Source organism: Mustela nivalis (assembly GCF_964662115.1).
Source record: "Mustela nivalis genome assembly, chromosome: 8".
In the NCBI taxonomy this organism is placed as follows: domain Eukaryota; kingdom Metazoa; phylum Chordata; class Mammalia; order Carnivora; family Mustelidae; genus Mustela; species Mustela nivalis.
In genome coordinates this window covers 79,148,761-79,163,759 of record NC_139027.1, presented here as the reverse complement: position 1 = coordinate 79,163,759, position 14,999 = coordinate 79,148,761, and the positions used below count along the sequence as shown (strand labels likewise).

The 14,999-nt window shown below is 48.1% G+C and overlaps 1 protein-coding gene across 1 annotated transcript; it reads left to right on the top strand.

Annotated features, from left to right (window-relative positions):
- Positions 1–4,178: 4,178 nt before the first annotated feature.
- LOC309871946 (uncharacterized protein) lies at positions 4,179–14,999 on the top strand (the record flags this gene model as incomplete). The annotated part of the gene is made up of 4 exons (XM_082745433.1): positions 4,179–4,188; positions 7,209–7,575; positions 12,296–12,502; positions 14,348–14,999. 4 exons carry the CDS (start codon positions 4,179–4,181, stop codon positions 14,460–14,462), a joined length of 699 nt encoding a protein of 232 aa, XP_082601559.1. The 3' UTR covers positions 14,463–14,999.

Below are 14,999 nucleotides of genomic sequence, written 5' to 3'. Positions count from 1 at the left end.
GCAAGCGAGACTGCTGCTGCCGTGGCAGCTGCTGTAGATATAGCCAATGCTGTCACAACGGCGGCTGTGATACCAGAATCTCTCTTCTTTCTGGATAGCACCACCGGTAACTTGTCCTCTGGAATGGAAACTGGGATAGGAACATGGGCAGGGATACGCATAATCACAGCCAGCTTGAAGGCCGTGACATTCCAGCACTGGGAAAGATAGCAATTCTTAGTGCAATTCAATGTATCACACAGCTCGCTAGCATTTGTTACGAGGAAAAGGAACGGTGGCCAGACGCATATGAGAGTGGGCTGATAAGTAATATTATTGGGACAAGACATATTAACTGTTGTCTCAAAGGTACTAGAGTCATTTTGTTTATAAGAACAGTTGAGGGATTTGGCACCATTTAACATGGACACTGCTGAGATATCAGTACATGCTCCTAGCAAGTTACAGACCTGCCATGCATCAAAGGGAGAGGAGGGAATATGAGAGAAGAGTTAGTCACTGGTAAAGGATATAGCCATGCTTTAACCACTGCTCATAGCTCTCTGGCTTGAGTCTGCCGCAGGAGGTGTAGCATCCCCAGAGTTATCATCAGCATCTTCAGCATCATAACTGGTGTTCGGAGGCAAGGCTGCACGCACCAGCCGCTCTGGGGTCCAAATTGGAGCCTCCTTTTCCTGTGGAAAAACACATACAGACCCCCTACTCCATACTAACACTGGATCTGGTCCATTCCACTTTCCTGTGAGGATGTCCTTCCAAAGTACTAAAGGCTTAGGGGAAGCAGCAGCATCACTTGCATGTCTGTCTGCAGCTGATTTACCCGTTTCGTCCAACGTTAAAAAATTCAAAATAAAGAGAATGGTGTTGAGCTTATCTTTAGGGGACCTGAAGGTGTCCCCTATTCCCCCTTTTTGTTTATAAAGCACATTTTTTATTGTAAGATGAGCGCGCTCCACACCACTCTGTCCTTGTGGGTTATAGGGTATTCCATGTATCAAGTGAATGTCAAGTTGTTGTAGGAAGGCTTTAAAGGGTTGTGAGGTATAGGCTGGACAATTATCTGTCTTTAATTGGCGTGGCTTTCCCCATGCCGCGAAAGCCTGTAGGCAATGGGCGATAACATCTCTGGATTTTTCCCCCCCGTATGCACTGAGGTGAAAATTATTCCAGAGCAGGTATCTACAGAGACATGAACATATCTTAACTTTCCAAATTCTGAACATGTGTGACATCCATATGCCATATATGATTAGGTAACAAACCCTTAGGATTAACCCCCAAGGACGGTGCAGGTAGTAAGATCACGCAATTTCTGCAGGAGACTACTATGTCCTGTGCCTGTGCTTTTGTTATGTTAAATTTGAGGCGAAGAGTTAAAGCATTCACATGGAATAGCTTGTGATAATGTCTCGCCTGTTGCACCGGGTCCTCAATGGCAAAGACAAATTCTCCTCTGGTTAAAGAGTCTGCTAACCGATTACCTTTTGTCAGGGGGCCTGGTAAGGTTGTATGAGCTCGTATGTGGCCAATATAAAATGGAGCCTTCCTGTCCCAAACTAATGTTTGGATTTCTTGTAATGCCTTAGAGATAGTAGACCTGGCATTAATAGAACCCACATTTTCAATGATAGAGACAGCTTGCACCACATATCTACTATCTGATAAAAGGTTGAAGGGTTCTTGATGAAACATTTGAAATGCTTTTATCACTGTGAGCAGCTTGGTTTCTTGGGGAGAGCAGCTTTGAAATAGGAAGGTCCAACTCTCTTCTTTGGTAACTATAGCTCCTACAGGTGTCCTGGCTTCTAGCAGTAATAGCAAACTCCAGGAGTACCCCTATGTTTATATTGTTGAGCTCCCTGTAATCCTTGTAAACCTTGAGTGATAGCTGCAGCCATAACCTCCCCTTGAATAACACTGTCGTTGATATCCCTGCAAACTTTAATATATGTACTCACGTCTTTGCTTTTCCAAGGTCTGATGGCTTCTTTACACCATTTATTAACCTGCTCATAAGCCAGCTGTTTTATCAATGGCATGGCTGTCTCTACCTCCCAAATATTCGACCAGCTGTTTGCATCAGCCTCGCTACAAAATCAGCATATGCTTCATTTGGTCCTTGTATTACCTTAGACAGCTGACCCTGTAAATCCCCACTGCCTTGAATTGTCTTCCATGCTTTAGTGGCCACCGTGGCTATTTGCAGATACACCTCAGGGTTGTATTGTATTTGGGCCTGCTTTCCCATGTATGGTCCTATTCCCATTAACATTTCTAGGTCCCACCGAGGATTTTCAGCTGCTGCATTATGGTGGGCAGTGTCCTCCAAAGAACTAAGGGCTTGGGGGAAGAAGCCATACAGGCTGAATGTCTTTCAGCTGCTGCTTGACCATTTTTATCCTAGCAGTTTTTGTCTTTAACGGCGTGCCATTGGCCTTTAGAAGGTCCTTTAGGGAACCCTCTAACCTCGACTTTGACAGTCCAGATCCCATAATTAGAATCCCAACCTAATGGCTGTTCCACGTATACTCGCCACTAAATCCCGGCTCTAAGGCCGCCCCGCTTCTTATTGCAGACTTGTACAAGTTAATCCCGGCTCTAAGGCTGCCCCACTTCTTATTGCAGTCTTGTACAAGTTTCCCACCACCTTTGTCGTGGTTTTACCCCGCTTACCTGCGGACTTCTCCCTTACAAGGTTTTTCTATTTTACTCCCCGCTTTACCGCGTAATTCCCACTTTTGAACGTGGCTAATGTCCCCGCTTACCTGCGGACCTTTACTCCCCGCTTTCCTGCGGATTACCTTGCAAGATTCCTTTATTTAGTTCCCAGGTTTCGGCGCCATTTATCGCCCTCGCCCCACAAGGACGACAAGAAGCCCCAGTTCGGATGCATCTTCTCCCTCTTTATTTCCGCAAGTCTACACACTTATATATGCTTACATGACCAATCAGTGAGCAGGGTACAGGAGGGAGTGAATCAGGCTGTGCACCTAAACGAACAACTTTGCTAGCACAAATGCTGTTTACTTCCTCTTTGGGCGTCCCGCTTAGTCTCACGAGGCAATCCTAACCTGGCAACTAGCCAGGCGCCATCTTTTAATGGCGGAGGCCGCCCTGGCCAGGGGCCTATCTCCAACAAAGGGCCATCTGTACCCTGATATTCATAGCAACAATGGCCACCATTGCCAAATGGTGAAAAGAGCCAAGATGCCCTTCCACAGACAAATGGATAAAGAAGATGTGGTCCATATATACAATGAAGTATTATGCCTCCATCAGAAAGGATGAATACCCAACTTTTATATCAACATGGACATGACGGGAGGAGATTATACTGAGTGAAATAAGTCACCAGAGAGAGTCAATATCATATGGTTTCACTTATTTGTGTCAATAAGGAATAATATTGAGGACATTAGGAAAAAGAAAGGTAAGGTGAATGGGGGGAATCAGAGAGGGAGATGAACCAGGAGAGACTGTGGACTCTGAGAAACAAACTGAGGGTTTTGGAGGGGAGGAGGAAGGGTGATCCTGGTGGTGGATATTAAGGAGAGCACATACTGCATGGAGCACTGGGTGTTATACATAAACAATGAACCTTGGAACAATGAAAAAATAAAATTAAAAAAAAAAAAAGACCGTAAAAAGAAAAATATATTTAAGATATAAACCCCTCATTAGATACATGGTTTGCAAATATTTTTTTTCCATTTCCATAGGTTGTCTTTTCACTATGTTGATGTTCTCTTTTGCTGTGCAGAAGCTTTTTAGTTTGATGTAGCCCCACCTGTTTATTCTCAATTTTGTTGCTTGTGTTTTGGGGATCGTATCTAAAAAAATTATCAAGACCCATGTCAATGAGTTTTATTCCTATGTTTTCTTCTAAGAGTTTCACGCTTTCAGGTCTTACTTTTAAGTGTTTAGTCCATTTTAATGATAATGATATTGAATGTGCTGTTCTCAGTTTATATGTTGACCGAGCATTTTGCCCTATTCATTTGATTCTTTGAACTTTTTCAACCTCTTGCTATGTTTTTCTTATACAAATCTATTTCTCTTGAAGGCTTGATTTTTAGCATAGCCTCATTTTGATAGATGACTGTTAAAATGTAACTTATGTCAATGAAATATTGTGAAACTGGGCCATCTGCTTCTGAGTCTCTCTCTATAGGCATAGAATGAATAGAGGTAAATACACATTAAATTTCCAAAGATTAAAGACATTGTTAAGAATCACACAAAAGGCACCAGCTGATTTTTGTTAGTATTTGTAATATAAGAAAACAGGTAATACTAAAATTGAAGACTTTCATGAGTTAAACAAACAAACAAACAAAAAACAATACAACACCAGTGGCATCTGGGTGGCACAGTTGGTTAAGCATCAGACTTTTGGTTTCAGCTCAGGTCATAGATCTCAGGATCCTGAGATCAAGCCCTGTGCAGGGGCTCCAAGCTCTGCAAAGAGTCTGCTTGAGGCTCTCTTCCTCTCCCTTTGTCCTTGCTTCCTGCACAAGTTCTCTCTAAAGTAAGTATTTTTTAAATAAAGAAAAAAACAGAAACAGGAACTAAAAGCATAAGTATTTATGTATCTTCTTAAAAATACTAGTACAAGGCATTTAGGTGGCTCAGTTGGTTGGGTAACTGCCTTTAGCTCAGGTCATGGTCCCAGAGTCGCAGGATTGAGTCGGGCCCACATTGGGCTCCCAGCTCCAAAGAGAGCTTGCTTCTCCCTCTGACCTTCTCACCTCTCATTCTCTCGTGCTCTCTCTCTCTCAAATGAATAAATAAAATCTCAAAAAAAATTAGTACAGAAAACAGCACGTGTGTGTTACAATTCCAACATTTAAATGATGGGTGTCTTCTGCAATAATGAACCCAATTTAACTCCTTAAAAGTGAACTGTTAGTAGGTAATTAAGATAGATGCATTCTTTTATCTTGTACCCTTATATTTTACAAAATATACATGTGATATTATATGCTAATTTGGCATTCAAAAAATATTCTTTAAATGCCTTTCCTGAAAGAAAGCACTGCCACTGAGTTTGTGGAAGGTAGCCCAAAAGTCTGTCTATCTAAAACCTAATGAAAGGGATTGTATGGATCATTCTAATTTATTTTATTTTTTTGTCTCTGGGGAGTAAAGACAATGTGGGATTTCCCATATTTCCTATAATAGTTTTGCCTATGAGATGCTTAGAATTACTGATTTATTATAGTTATAAACATATATAATTTTTCATTAACAAATTTAACTTTCTATTAAGGAAGGTCAAGAATCAGACACCATTTTTAAATTGCTGAAGAATACAGAAAGTTGAACAAGTCACCAGTAAAATAATCATTGTTTACAAAGCGAACACTTCCATTAGAAAACTGCAGCTGCAGAAACAGAACACTGGAGTGTACAAGAAAGTTTCATTTCCCCAAATTAACCTCAATTGGTACTTCTAGTTTTGCCTGGTCTTTAGCTTTAAATATATCCACTCTCTTTTGTTTCTTCAACATTATGCATGTGGAATTTATCCATTCTGTTGCATGTAACAATGTTCCTTCATTAATATACTTATGACAGTATTTTTTATATTGATAAAAAAACAGAAATGTTCCTTCATTAATATACTCACTACAGTATTCTTTTTATAAATATAAAAAATAGATTTCATTATTAATGAACACTTGGCTTATTTCCAATTTTACTATAGTAATAGTGCAACAATAAGAAGTTTATATCGATATTACTGAGTGAATGTAAACATTGAGTTGAGTCCATGACAAAGAGTGGAATTGCTGACCATGGGGTGTGTATTTGCTCAGCTCTAGTAGATGTTGATCTAGTAGATCTAGCAAAACCAATTTCCTAAAATGGATGCACAGATGTACATTTCTACCAGCACTATATGGGCAATTCAGTTGCTCTGTATCCTTGCAAATGCTTGACATATTTGCACAGTTTTAAAATTAGGCATTTTGATTGTGGGTAGTGTTATCCTATGGAAGTTTTAATTAGCATATTTTTAATGATTCATTAATATATTTTGTAGTTTTATATATGAACTCAGTACCAAGTTCTTGTTCAAATGTTTTGCACATTTGCTATCCATGTCTCGATTTTTAACTGGTTTTTTTTTTTTTTTTTAGTTTATTTTATGTTGTGGTTCCTAGTCTTTGTCAAATATAATTTACTGACCATTATTTCTTCGCCTCTGTGTCTTGACTCTTCACGTTGAGGATGGGATTGTTACAGAACCTGGTCTGAATCCTGGCGGAAGAACCAAGTGGCACTCAGAGACTTTAGAGGATTGGAGGTTTATTCAACACTGGTGAACTCAGACGTTGTTCTCCAAAGGTCTGCGTCCCAAGCACAAGGAGGGAGTACATACTTGGTACTTCTGGTGCACGTGGGAAACATAGTAGGAAAGAAGAACACAGAAGGGTTTTGAGACAGGGACTGGAATTCCCTTGCTGGTTTGGTTGGCCATCTTAGAGTACAATTTTCCCTATCAGGATTTTTCGCTAAACAGAGCTTCTTCATCTCAACTTTGTCTCAATCTAAGTTTTCAGTATTTCTTTTAAGGCTAAGCATTTATTAATGCATTTTTTAATCTCACCAAATAAAGACATATTTGCATATCTTAGGAATATGAAAACATTCTCTGATGTATTAATCCTTAAGAATTCTTGTCTTTACAGTAACATTCAGAATTATTTTCCAGTTAAAGTTTACCTTTTTCTTACAAATATCTGCCTGAGCAAGTAGCATTTACTGAAAAAATAGTTCTTCCCCAAATGAAGAGCAGTGTCATTTGTCATTTAAAAACATTACTCATGTTAAAACTCTAAATGTAAAGGGAATTGCTATTATGAATGGGTGCATTTCCAGATAGTCCTTTCATTGTGGTGTTTTTCTGTTCTTGCAATAGTTATAATTATTGATGGGCTGGCAGGAAGGGCTACCAAAGATGGCGAAAATTCCCGCCACAAGACCTGAACTCGGACAGGAGAACAAAGGACCAAGATGGCGAAAGTTCCCGCCACACCACCTGAGCTCGGACAGGGGAACAAAGGACCAAGATGGCGAAAGTTCCCGCCACACCACCTGAGCTCGGACAGGAGAACAAAGGCCCAAGCAGGAACCTGAGACCCCCGCCCTGGGCTCCTGTGGACCAATGGGATCCCGATGAGCAGGAGGGATATCCAAATAAGGGAAACTTGCCAAAAGACCCCTGAGCTTTCCCCAAGACCCCTTAAAAGCCCCCTCCTCCCTGCCTTGGGCGCGACTTCCCCCACTCTGCTTTCCAGAGTTGCGGAACCTCGCCCGAGGGTGCCCACCTCCTCCCGGTGCAACTTTCTCGGCTCCCTTCACCTGGGCCCTGAAACTTCACCGGAGAGAACCTTTAATAAACCTTGCCTTACACCCACTTTGCCTGGTGTTGTGTTTATCTCGCCGGAAAAACCTTACATTTGGCGCCGAAACCCGGGAGGAGATTGAGCCCCGACCCCAGTGGGGAGGCTCTCTCCTTTCCCTAGCCGGACTGGACCTGCCTTTCCAAACGCCACTTCCGAAGCCGTGGTGAGTTTCCCCGATTCTGCGCCCCCTTCCGGAAAGCCCTGCCTTAATCGCGGCCGCGTCAGGGCGGACCCCGCCGGTCACCAGGTGACCTCCGTGACTCCGAGAGGCTGGGAGACGTCCCTACCTCTACGTCAGTCGATACAGTTTTTCCTCAACCCAGTGGTGGACGAGGGGACGCCTTCCTCCAGCCCTCGGGTTGCCTGGCAACGAATCATGGGGACCTCCCAATCCAAATTCGATTCTAAAACACCCCTAGGGTGCCTGCTGGCCAATCTTAAGACCCTGGAACTGGACCAGGACTTGCGTAGGCGACGTCTCATACATTATTGTACCGTCGCTTGGCCGCAATACCAATTAGACAATCGGTCCCAGTGGCCTCCGGAAGGCACATTTGACTATCAGATTCTCATGGACCTAGGCAATTTCTGCAAACGCCAGGGCAAATGGGTCGAGGTCCCTTATGTCCAGGCTTTCTGGACCCTGCGCTCTCGCCCCTCCCTCTGCTCTCACTGCTCCACCTCTCAGGTCCTCCTGGCCCGCTCCCCTCCCCCTACCCTGCCACCCACTGCTCCCAAAGACCCGGACCTCTCCTCCCCGTCTCTCCTCTCTGATTCTCCCCTCTCTGAACCTCCGGAGAGCTTTACCCACCCGCCGACGAGAGGGGCCCCGGCTCCTCTCCCTCCTCCCCCTTATCGCGATCCCCCACCCCAAGACCCCTCTCTCCCTACGCCCCCTAATCCTCCCGCCGCTCCAATCACCCCCCTTTCGGTCCCTTCCACCCCCTCCACCCTTTCCACCCCTTCCACCTCGACTCCCGTCTCATCCCCTCAACCCCCAAAACCTGAGTCTGCTCCTGATGCGGCCCCCCCGGAACCTTCCCCTACATCCCCTCCAGCCTCCCCTCCCATCTCCACCCGCACTAGGGCTCGAAAACCCTCCCCTGAGTTAGTCTGCCCCCTAAGGGAGGTTGCTGGAGCTGAGGGAGTTGTTCGAGTCCATGCGCCCTTCTCTCTACAGGACCTTTCCCAAATTGAGAAGCGTTTGGGCTCCTTTTCGGCCAGTCCTGATAACTATATTAAAGAATTCCAATATCTGGCCCAAGCCTATGACCTCACCTGGCATGATTTACATGTGGTCCAGACCACCACCCTCACCACAGAGGAGAGGGAACGCATCCAGGCTGCTGCCCGGGAGCACGCAGATCAGGTCCATCTCACTGATGCTGCCATGCCAGTTGGGGCCCAGGCAGTCCCAGCCGTAGAACCAGGTTGGGATTATCAGGATGGCCAAGATGGCCGCCGGCGCCGCGACCGCATGGTCCAATGTCTCATAGCTGGCATGCGGGCAGCTTCTAATAAGGCCGTTAATTATGACAAGATCAGGGAGATTGTCCAGGCCCCTGACGAAAACCCCGCTATGTTTCTTAACCGATTGACTGAGGCCTTAACCCAGTACACTCGCTTGGATCCTGCCTCCCCTGCGGGGGCCACGGTACTGGCTACTCATTTTATTTCTCAATCGGCGCCGGATATACGGAAAAAGTTAAAGAAGGCTGAGGAGGGCCCTCAGACCCCCATTTCTGACTTGGTGAAAATGGCATTTAAGGTTTTTAATTCCCGTGAGGAGGCGGCTGAGCTTAAACGACAAGCCAGACTCCAGCAAAAGGTTCAGTTGCAGACCCAAGCCTTGGTAGCAGCCCTGCGGCCGGCCGGCTCCGGGAGCCAGCAGAGAGGGGCAACCAACCGCACCCCCCCGGGGGCCTGTTTCAAATGCGGGGCCGAGGGACACTGGGCTCGCCAGTGCCCCAATCCAAAGCCGCCAACTCGGCCTTGCCCTCAATGCCATTTGATGGGCCACTGGAAATCCGACTGCCCTAACCTCGGGGTATCTTCGGCGCCTCAACGTGGGGGACCCCCCGAGACAGTAAGTCCGGCCTTTCAACTGCTTGGATTGGAGGACGACTGACGAAGCCCAGACTCGGCCACCCCTCTCACCCAGGCCGAGCCCAGGGTTACGCTCCAGGTAGCGGGTAAGTCCATCTCTTTTTTGCTGGACACGGGGGCTACCTACTCTGTTCTGCCTTCCTACTCGGGACTTACTCGAACCTCACCAATTACTGTTATGGGGATCGATGGGACCTCCTCCAACCCTAGGGTGACCCTTCCCCTTACCTGTAGCCTGGATGGGTTCCCTTTCTCCCACTCGTTCCTAGTCATTCCTTCCTGCCCGGTCCCTCTACTGGGTAGGGACATTCTCCAGAAACTGAGGGCAACTATCTGTCTTTCACCTTCTTCTCCTCCCTCCACCTCAACCCGTCTCATCTTACACCTCTCCACTCCCTCGACCCCCGCTCCAGATGACCTACCTACTGTAGACCCTCAGGTGTGGGACATCTCTGAGCCCATCATCGCTTCCCACCTTACCCCGGTTAAAGTACAGCTTAAGGATAACTCTAAGTTTCCCTCTCGAGCTCAGTTTCCTATTTCCTTAGCCCACCGCCGGGGCCTGAAACCTATCATAGAACGGCTTAAACGTCAGGGACTCCTGATCCCCATCAGTTCTCCCTGTAACACCCCTATCCTCCCAGTACGCAAGCCTTCAGGGGCTTATCGACTGGTGCAAGACCTTAGGCTTATTAATGAGGCCGTGGTCCCCCTCCACCCAGTTGTTCCTAACCCCTACACCCTATTGTCTCGCGTTCCTCCAAACACCTCTCACTTCACTGTACTGGACCTAAAAGATGCCTTTTTCACTATCCCCCTGCACCCTGATTCTTACTTTCTCTTTGCCTTCACCTGGGAGGATCCCGACACACACGTTTCTGGACAACTAACTTGGACTGTCCTACCCCAGGGGTTCAGGGATAGCCCCCACATTTTCGGCCAGGCCTTGACTACAGATTTACAGCAGTGTGCCCTTAAGGCCAGCACTCTACTACAGTATGTGGATGACCTCCTCCTCTGTAGCCCCTCCCTCTCGGTCTCCCAAGACGACACTTCCACCCTACTTAATTTCCTGGGGGCCAAGGGATATCGAGTCACCCCCTCTAAAGCCCAATTGTGTGCCCCTTCGGTTACCTATCTGGGCATACTCCTGACTCCCACTTCTAAGTCCCTTACTGGGGACCGCATAAGACTCCTCCAAGAACTCCAACCTCCCCAAACGGCGGATGAGATACTATCTTTTCTTGGGTTGGTCGGGTTCTTTAGACATTGGATTCCGAATTTCTCTATCCTAGCCCGTCCTCTGTACCAGGCAGCTAAAGAGACCCCCCAGGGTCCCCTGACTGATCCCACTTCAATCCGTCAGTCATTCCTTAAGCTGAGAGACCGCCTTACCACCAGGCCAGTTTTAGCCCTACCTGATATCTCTAAACCGTTCCATCTCTACACCGATGAGCGCTCCGGCTCTGCCACCGGCCTCCTAACACAACAGGTGGGACCTACGCATAGGGCTATAGCCTACCTATCCAAGCAACTGGATGCCACCGCCCGGGGATGGCAACCTTGCCTCAGAGCCCTAGCGGCAGCGGCTTCTCTTACAAAGGAGGCCCTTAAACTTACCTTAGGGCAGCCTATCACGGTCTACTCTCCCCACCGACTCACAGACCTCCTTAGCCACCGATCTCTGGCCCATCTGACTCCTTCCCGTCTTCAACTATTCCATCTGCTATTTCTAGAAAACTCTTATATCTCTCTCTCTACCTCCCCCCGCTTAAACCCCGCGACTTTACTACCCATACCCTCACCCACCCCGGAACCTGTTCACTCCTGCCTACAACTTATAGAAGACCTCACTCCTCCCCATCCCGGTCTCTCTGATCAACCACTATCCAGCCCTGACCGCGTGCTCTTCGTAGATGGCAGCTCCCTCCTGGCCTCAGATGGCCAGAGGCACGCTGCTTATGCTGTAGTCACTATGGATGCAGTATTAGAGACAGCTCCCCTCCCAATCGGGACCACATCCCAGAAGGCTGAACTCGTAGCTCTCACCAGGGCATTACACCTGTCGAAGGGACAACGAGTCACCATTTACACTGACTCTAAATATGCCTACCTCATAACTCACACACACTCTGCTCTTTGGCAAGAACGGGGGTTCCTAACTACCAAGGGCACCCCTATAGCTAATGGACCCCTCATTGCCAAGTTGCTTGAGGCCGTTAGTCTGCCCACTGAGGTAGCAATTGTCCACTGCCGAGGCCACCAAACAACCAGGGATCTGGTCTCCCTAGGCAACAACAGGGCAGACTCAGTGGCCAGACAAACGGCCCTAAGTACCCCTGTGTCTCCTATCCTCTTTCTTAACACCCCTCACCAGCCTTCCTACTCTACAGAGGAAACACAAGCCCTCCAGGCACGGGGAGGAAAAATTGGAGATAAAGGGTGGATCTACATTCAGGACAGGATTGCCCTGCCAGGCAATCTGGCGCACACCCTAATTACTGACATCCACCGATCCCTCCATATTGGCCCAAAGGCTCTCCACCAATTTCTTCAGCCATTGTTCTATCATCCTTCCTTATCTAAAGTAATTGAAGTTGTCCACAGGGCTTGCAAAACCTGTTCCGCTGTGAATTCACAAGGAGGAATCCGCAGACCGGGGCCTAACCATCAGCTCCGAGGGCATCAGCCCGGGGAAGACTGGCAACTGGACTTCACTCATATGCCTCGCCATAAAACCTTTCGCTACCTATTAACCTTGGTTGATACGTTCACAGGTTGGATCGAGGCATACCCTACGGCTCGAGAAACAGCAGACGTAGTGGCTACAATACTCATCGAGCACATCATCCCGAGGTTTGGATTGCCCCGGACCCTCCAGTCAGACAACGGACCTGCCTTCATCTCCACTGTAACCCAGCAGGTAGCGGAGAGCCTCAACATAACCTGGAAACTTCACATCCCATACCACCCACAGTCATCGGGTAAGGTAGAAAAGGCCAACGGGCTGCTGAAAGCCCAACTCACCAAACTTACCCTAGAGACCCGTCTTTCCTGGCCCACACTTCTGCCCCTGGCTCTCACCAGACTCCGAGCTACGCCCCGCAGGCCTTCGGGCTTAAGCCCATTCGAATTACTATACGGCCGGCCCTTTCTTATAAATCATAGCCTTCCGGCCATCTCCCCACCTCTTTTATCCTATTTACCTTATCTTACTCTCCTCCGAGCTCTCTTAAGGGCTCACGCTGACACTGTCATTCCAGCCCCTAGCGACCATGCTTCTGAAGGGGGTATACGAGATCTATCCCCTGGGGACCAGGTCCTCAAAAGCTTGCGGCCAGACTCCTTACAAACTCGGTGGACTGGGCCTTATACAGTTGTCCTTACCACCCCAACTGCTGCAAAACTGTTGGGGCACTCTGCATGGGTACATATCAACAATCTCAAGCGGGCACCCACAGAGACTAATTGGACCTCCCAGATGGCAGGCCCCACCAAACTCCGCTTGGTTAGGGCCCCTTCTCATATTCCTTCTAATCCAGACAAGCCAGGCGGAATCATGTGAGTCTAGCTGCATGAGGGGTTCAGGTACTTCTCGCCATTTTTCAGCCTTTACTTATATGCCTGCAACCTGCTACCGGGGAAAGGAACCGACAACCTGTATGTATGACCAGAAAACCTATTGGGTCTCCGACCTTGTGACAGCCAAACGAGGTATTGCCCCCTGCAACATCTACCCCAGGTCTGGGAAAGTGTGCTGGACCTATCTGGGTCAGGTCGGCCTCTCCGATGGGGGCGGGGTCCAGGACCAGGCTAGCCGTGAGCACATTAAAACAGCAGTCAGGGACCTGACTAAACGACTCCGACCCCCCAATGACCTGGTCTATAAGGGCATTAATCTCGGTAGCATCCAGAAATCCCCTACCACTGAACAACTGACAGTGGCCCTCCTGAACTCTAGTTACAGCCTATGGCGAAATGTGTCGAAAAACGGTGACAGTGACTGCTGGATCTGTTTCCCTTTTTCAACACGTTCTAACATTGTAGGGATACCCCTCCCTATGGATTGGCCACTCCCCAACTCCACGACCACAAATAGCACGGTTCATATTGGCCCCATTGGGGAAAACATACCTATTATTAATGTGTCCTCCCCCCTCACCACTGCAGCTGCCAACATCACTAACTCCTCCCTCCCGTATTGTACTCCCTCGGGAATATTTCTCTCGTGCCCTCAGGGAATCTATCGCTGTCTGACCACTAACGACTCCCTGGGCTGTATATTCATCCTATTATCTCCTTCTACCACCATTTACTCTGAATCCCAGCTGCTATCCATCCTATTCCCCCAACACCGTGAAGAAAGGGCCGTCTTCCTCCCATTCATAATAGGGGCAGGGGTAGCCATAGGGGTGGCAACTGGGACAGCAGGGATAGGAACCTCCATAGACTTTTATTACAAACTCTCCCAAGCTCTGAATGATGATATGGAACGGGTTGCTGACTCCCTCACAGCCCTACAGACCCAGGTCACCAGCCTGGCAGCCTTAGCTCTACAGAACCGACGGGCCTTAGACCTTCTGACCGCCGAAAAAGGGGGGACCTGCCTATTCTTAAATGAAGAATGTTGTTACTTTGTTAACCAATCAGGTATAGTTACTTCCAAGATCAAAGAACTCAGGGATCGGATCCAAGCACGGCGGCGAGACACGTCCTCTTGGGGCCTGGACCCCTACAACTGGGTAACCTGGCTGCTCCCTCTGGCGGGACCTGTATGCATAATCCTCCTTCTAATCTCAGTTGCTCCCTGTCTTTTCCGGTACTTGCAGGGTCGCCTACAAGAACTTGCCCGAGTATCCGTCAATCAACTCCTCCTCCAGCCCTACTCTCGCCTGCCCACTTCCGACTACCCCTATGACGACGCCCCCTGTCAGCAGGAAGTAGCCAGAACCGAGTCGACGCCCCTGACACCATTATATTAAGCAAAAGGTCAGAATGATGGGCTGGCAGGAAGGGCTACCAAAGATGGCGAAAATTCCCGCCACAAGACCTGAACTCGGACAGGAGAACAAAGGACCAAGATGGCGAAAGTTCCCGCCACACCACCTGAGCTCGGACAGGGGAACAAAGGACCAAGATGGCGAAAGTTCCCGCCACACCACCTGAGCTCGGACAGGAGAACAAAGGCCCAAGCAGGAACCTGAGACCCCCGCCCTGGGCTCCTGTGGACCAATGGGATCCCGATGAGCAGGAGGGATATCCAAATAAGGGAAACTTGCCAAAAGACCCCTGAGCTTTCCCCAAGACCCCTTAAAAGCCCCCTCCTCCCTGCCTTGGGCGCGACTTCCCCCACTCTGCTTTCCAGAGTTGCGGAACCTCGCCCGAGGGTGCCCACCTCCTCCCGGTGCAACTTTCTCGGCTCCCTTCACCTGGGCCCTGAAACTTCACCGGAGAGAACCTTTAATAAACCTTGCCTTACAC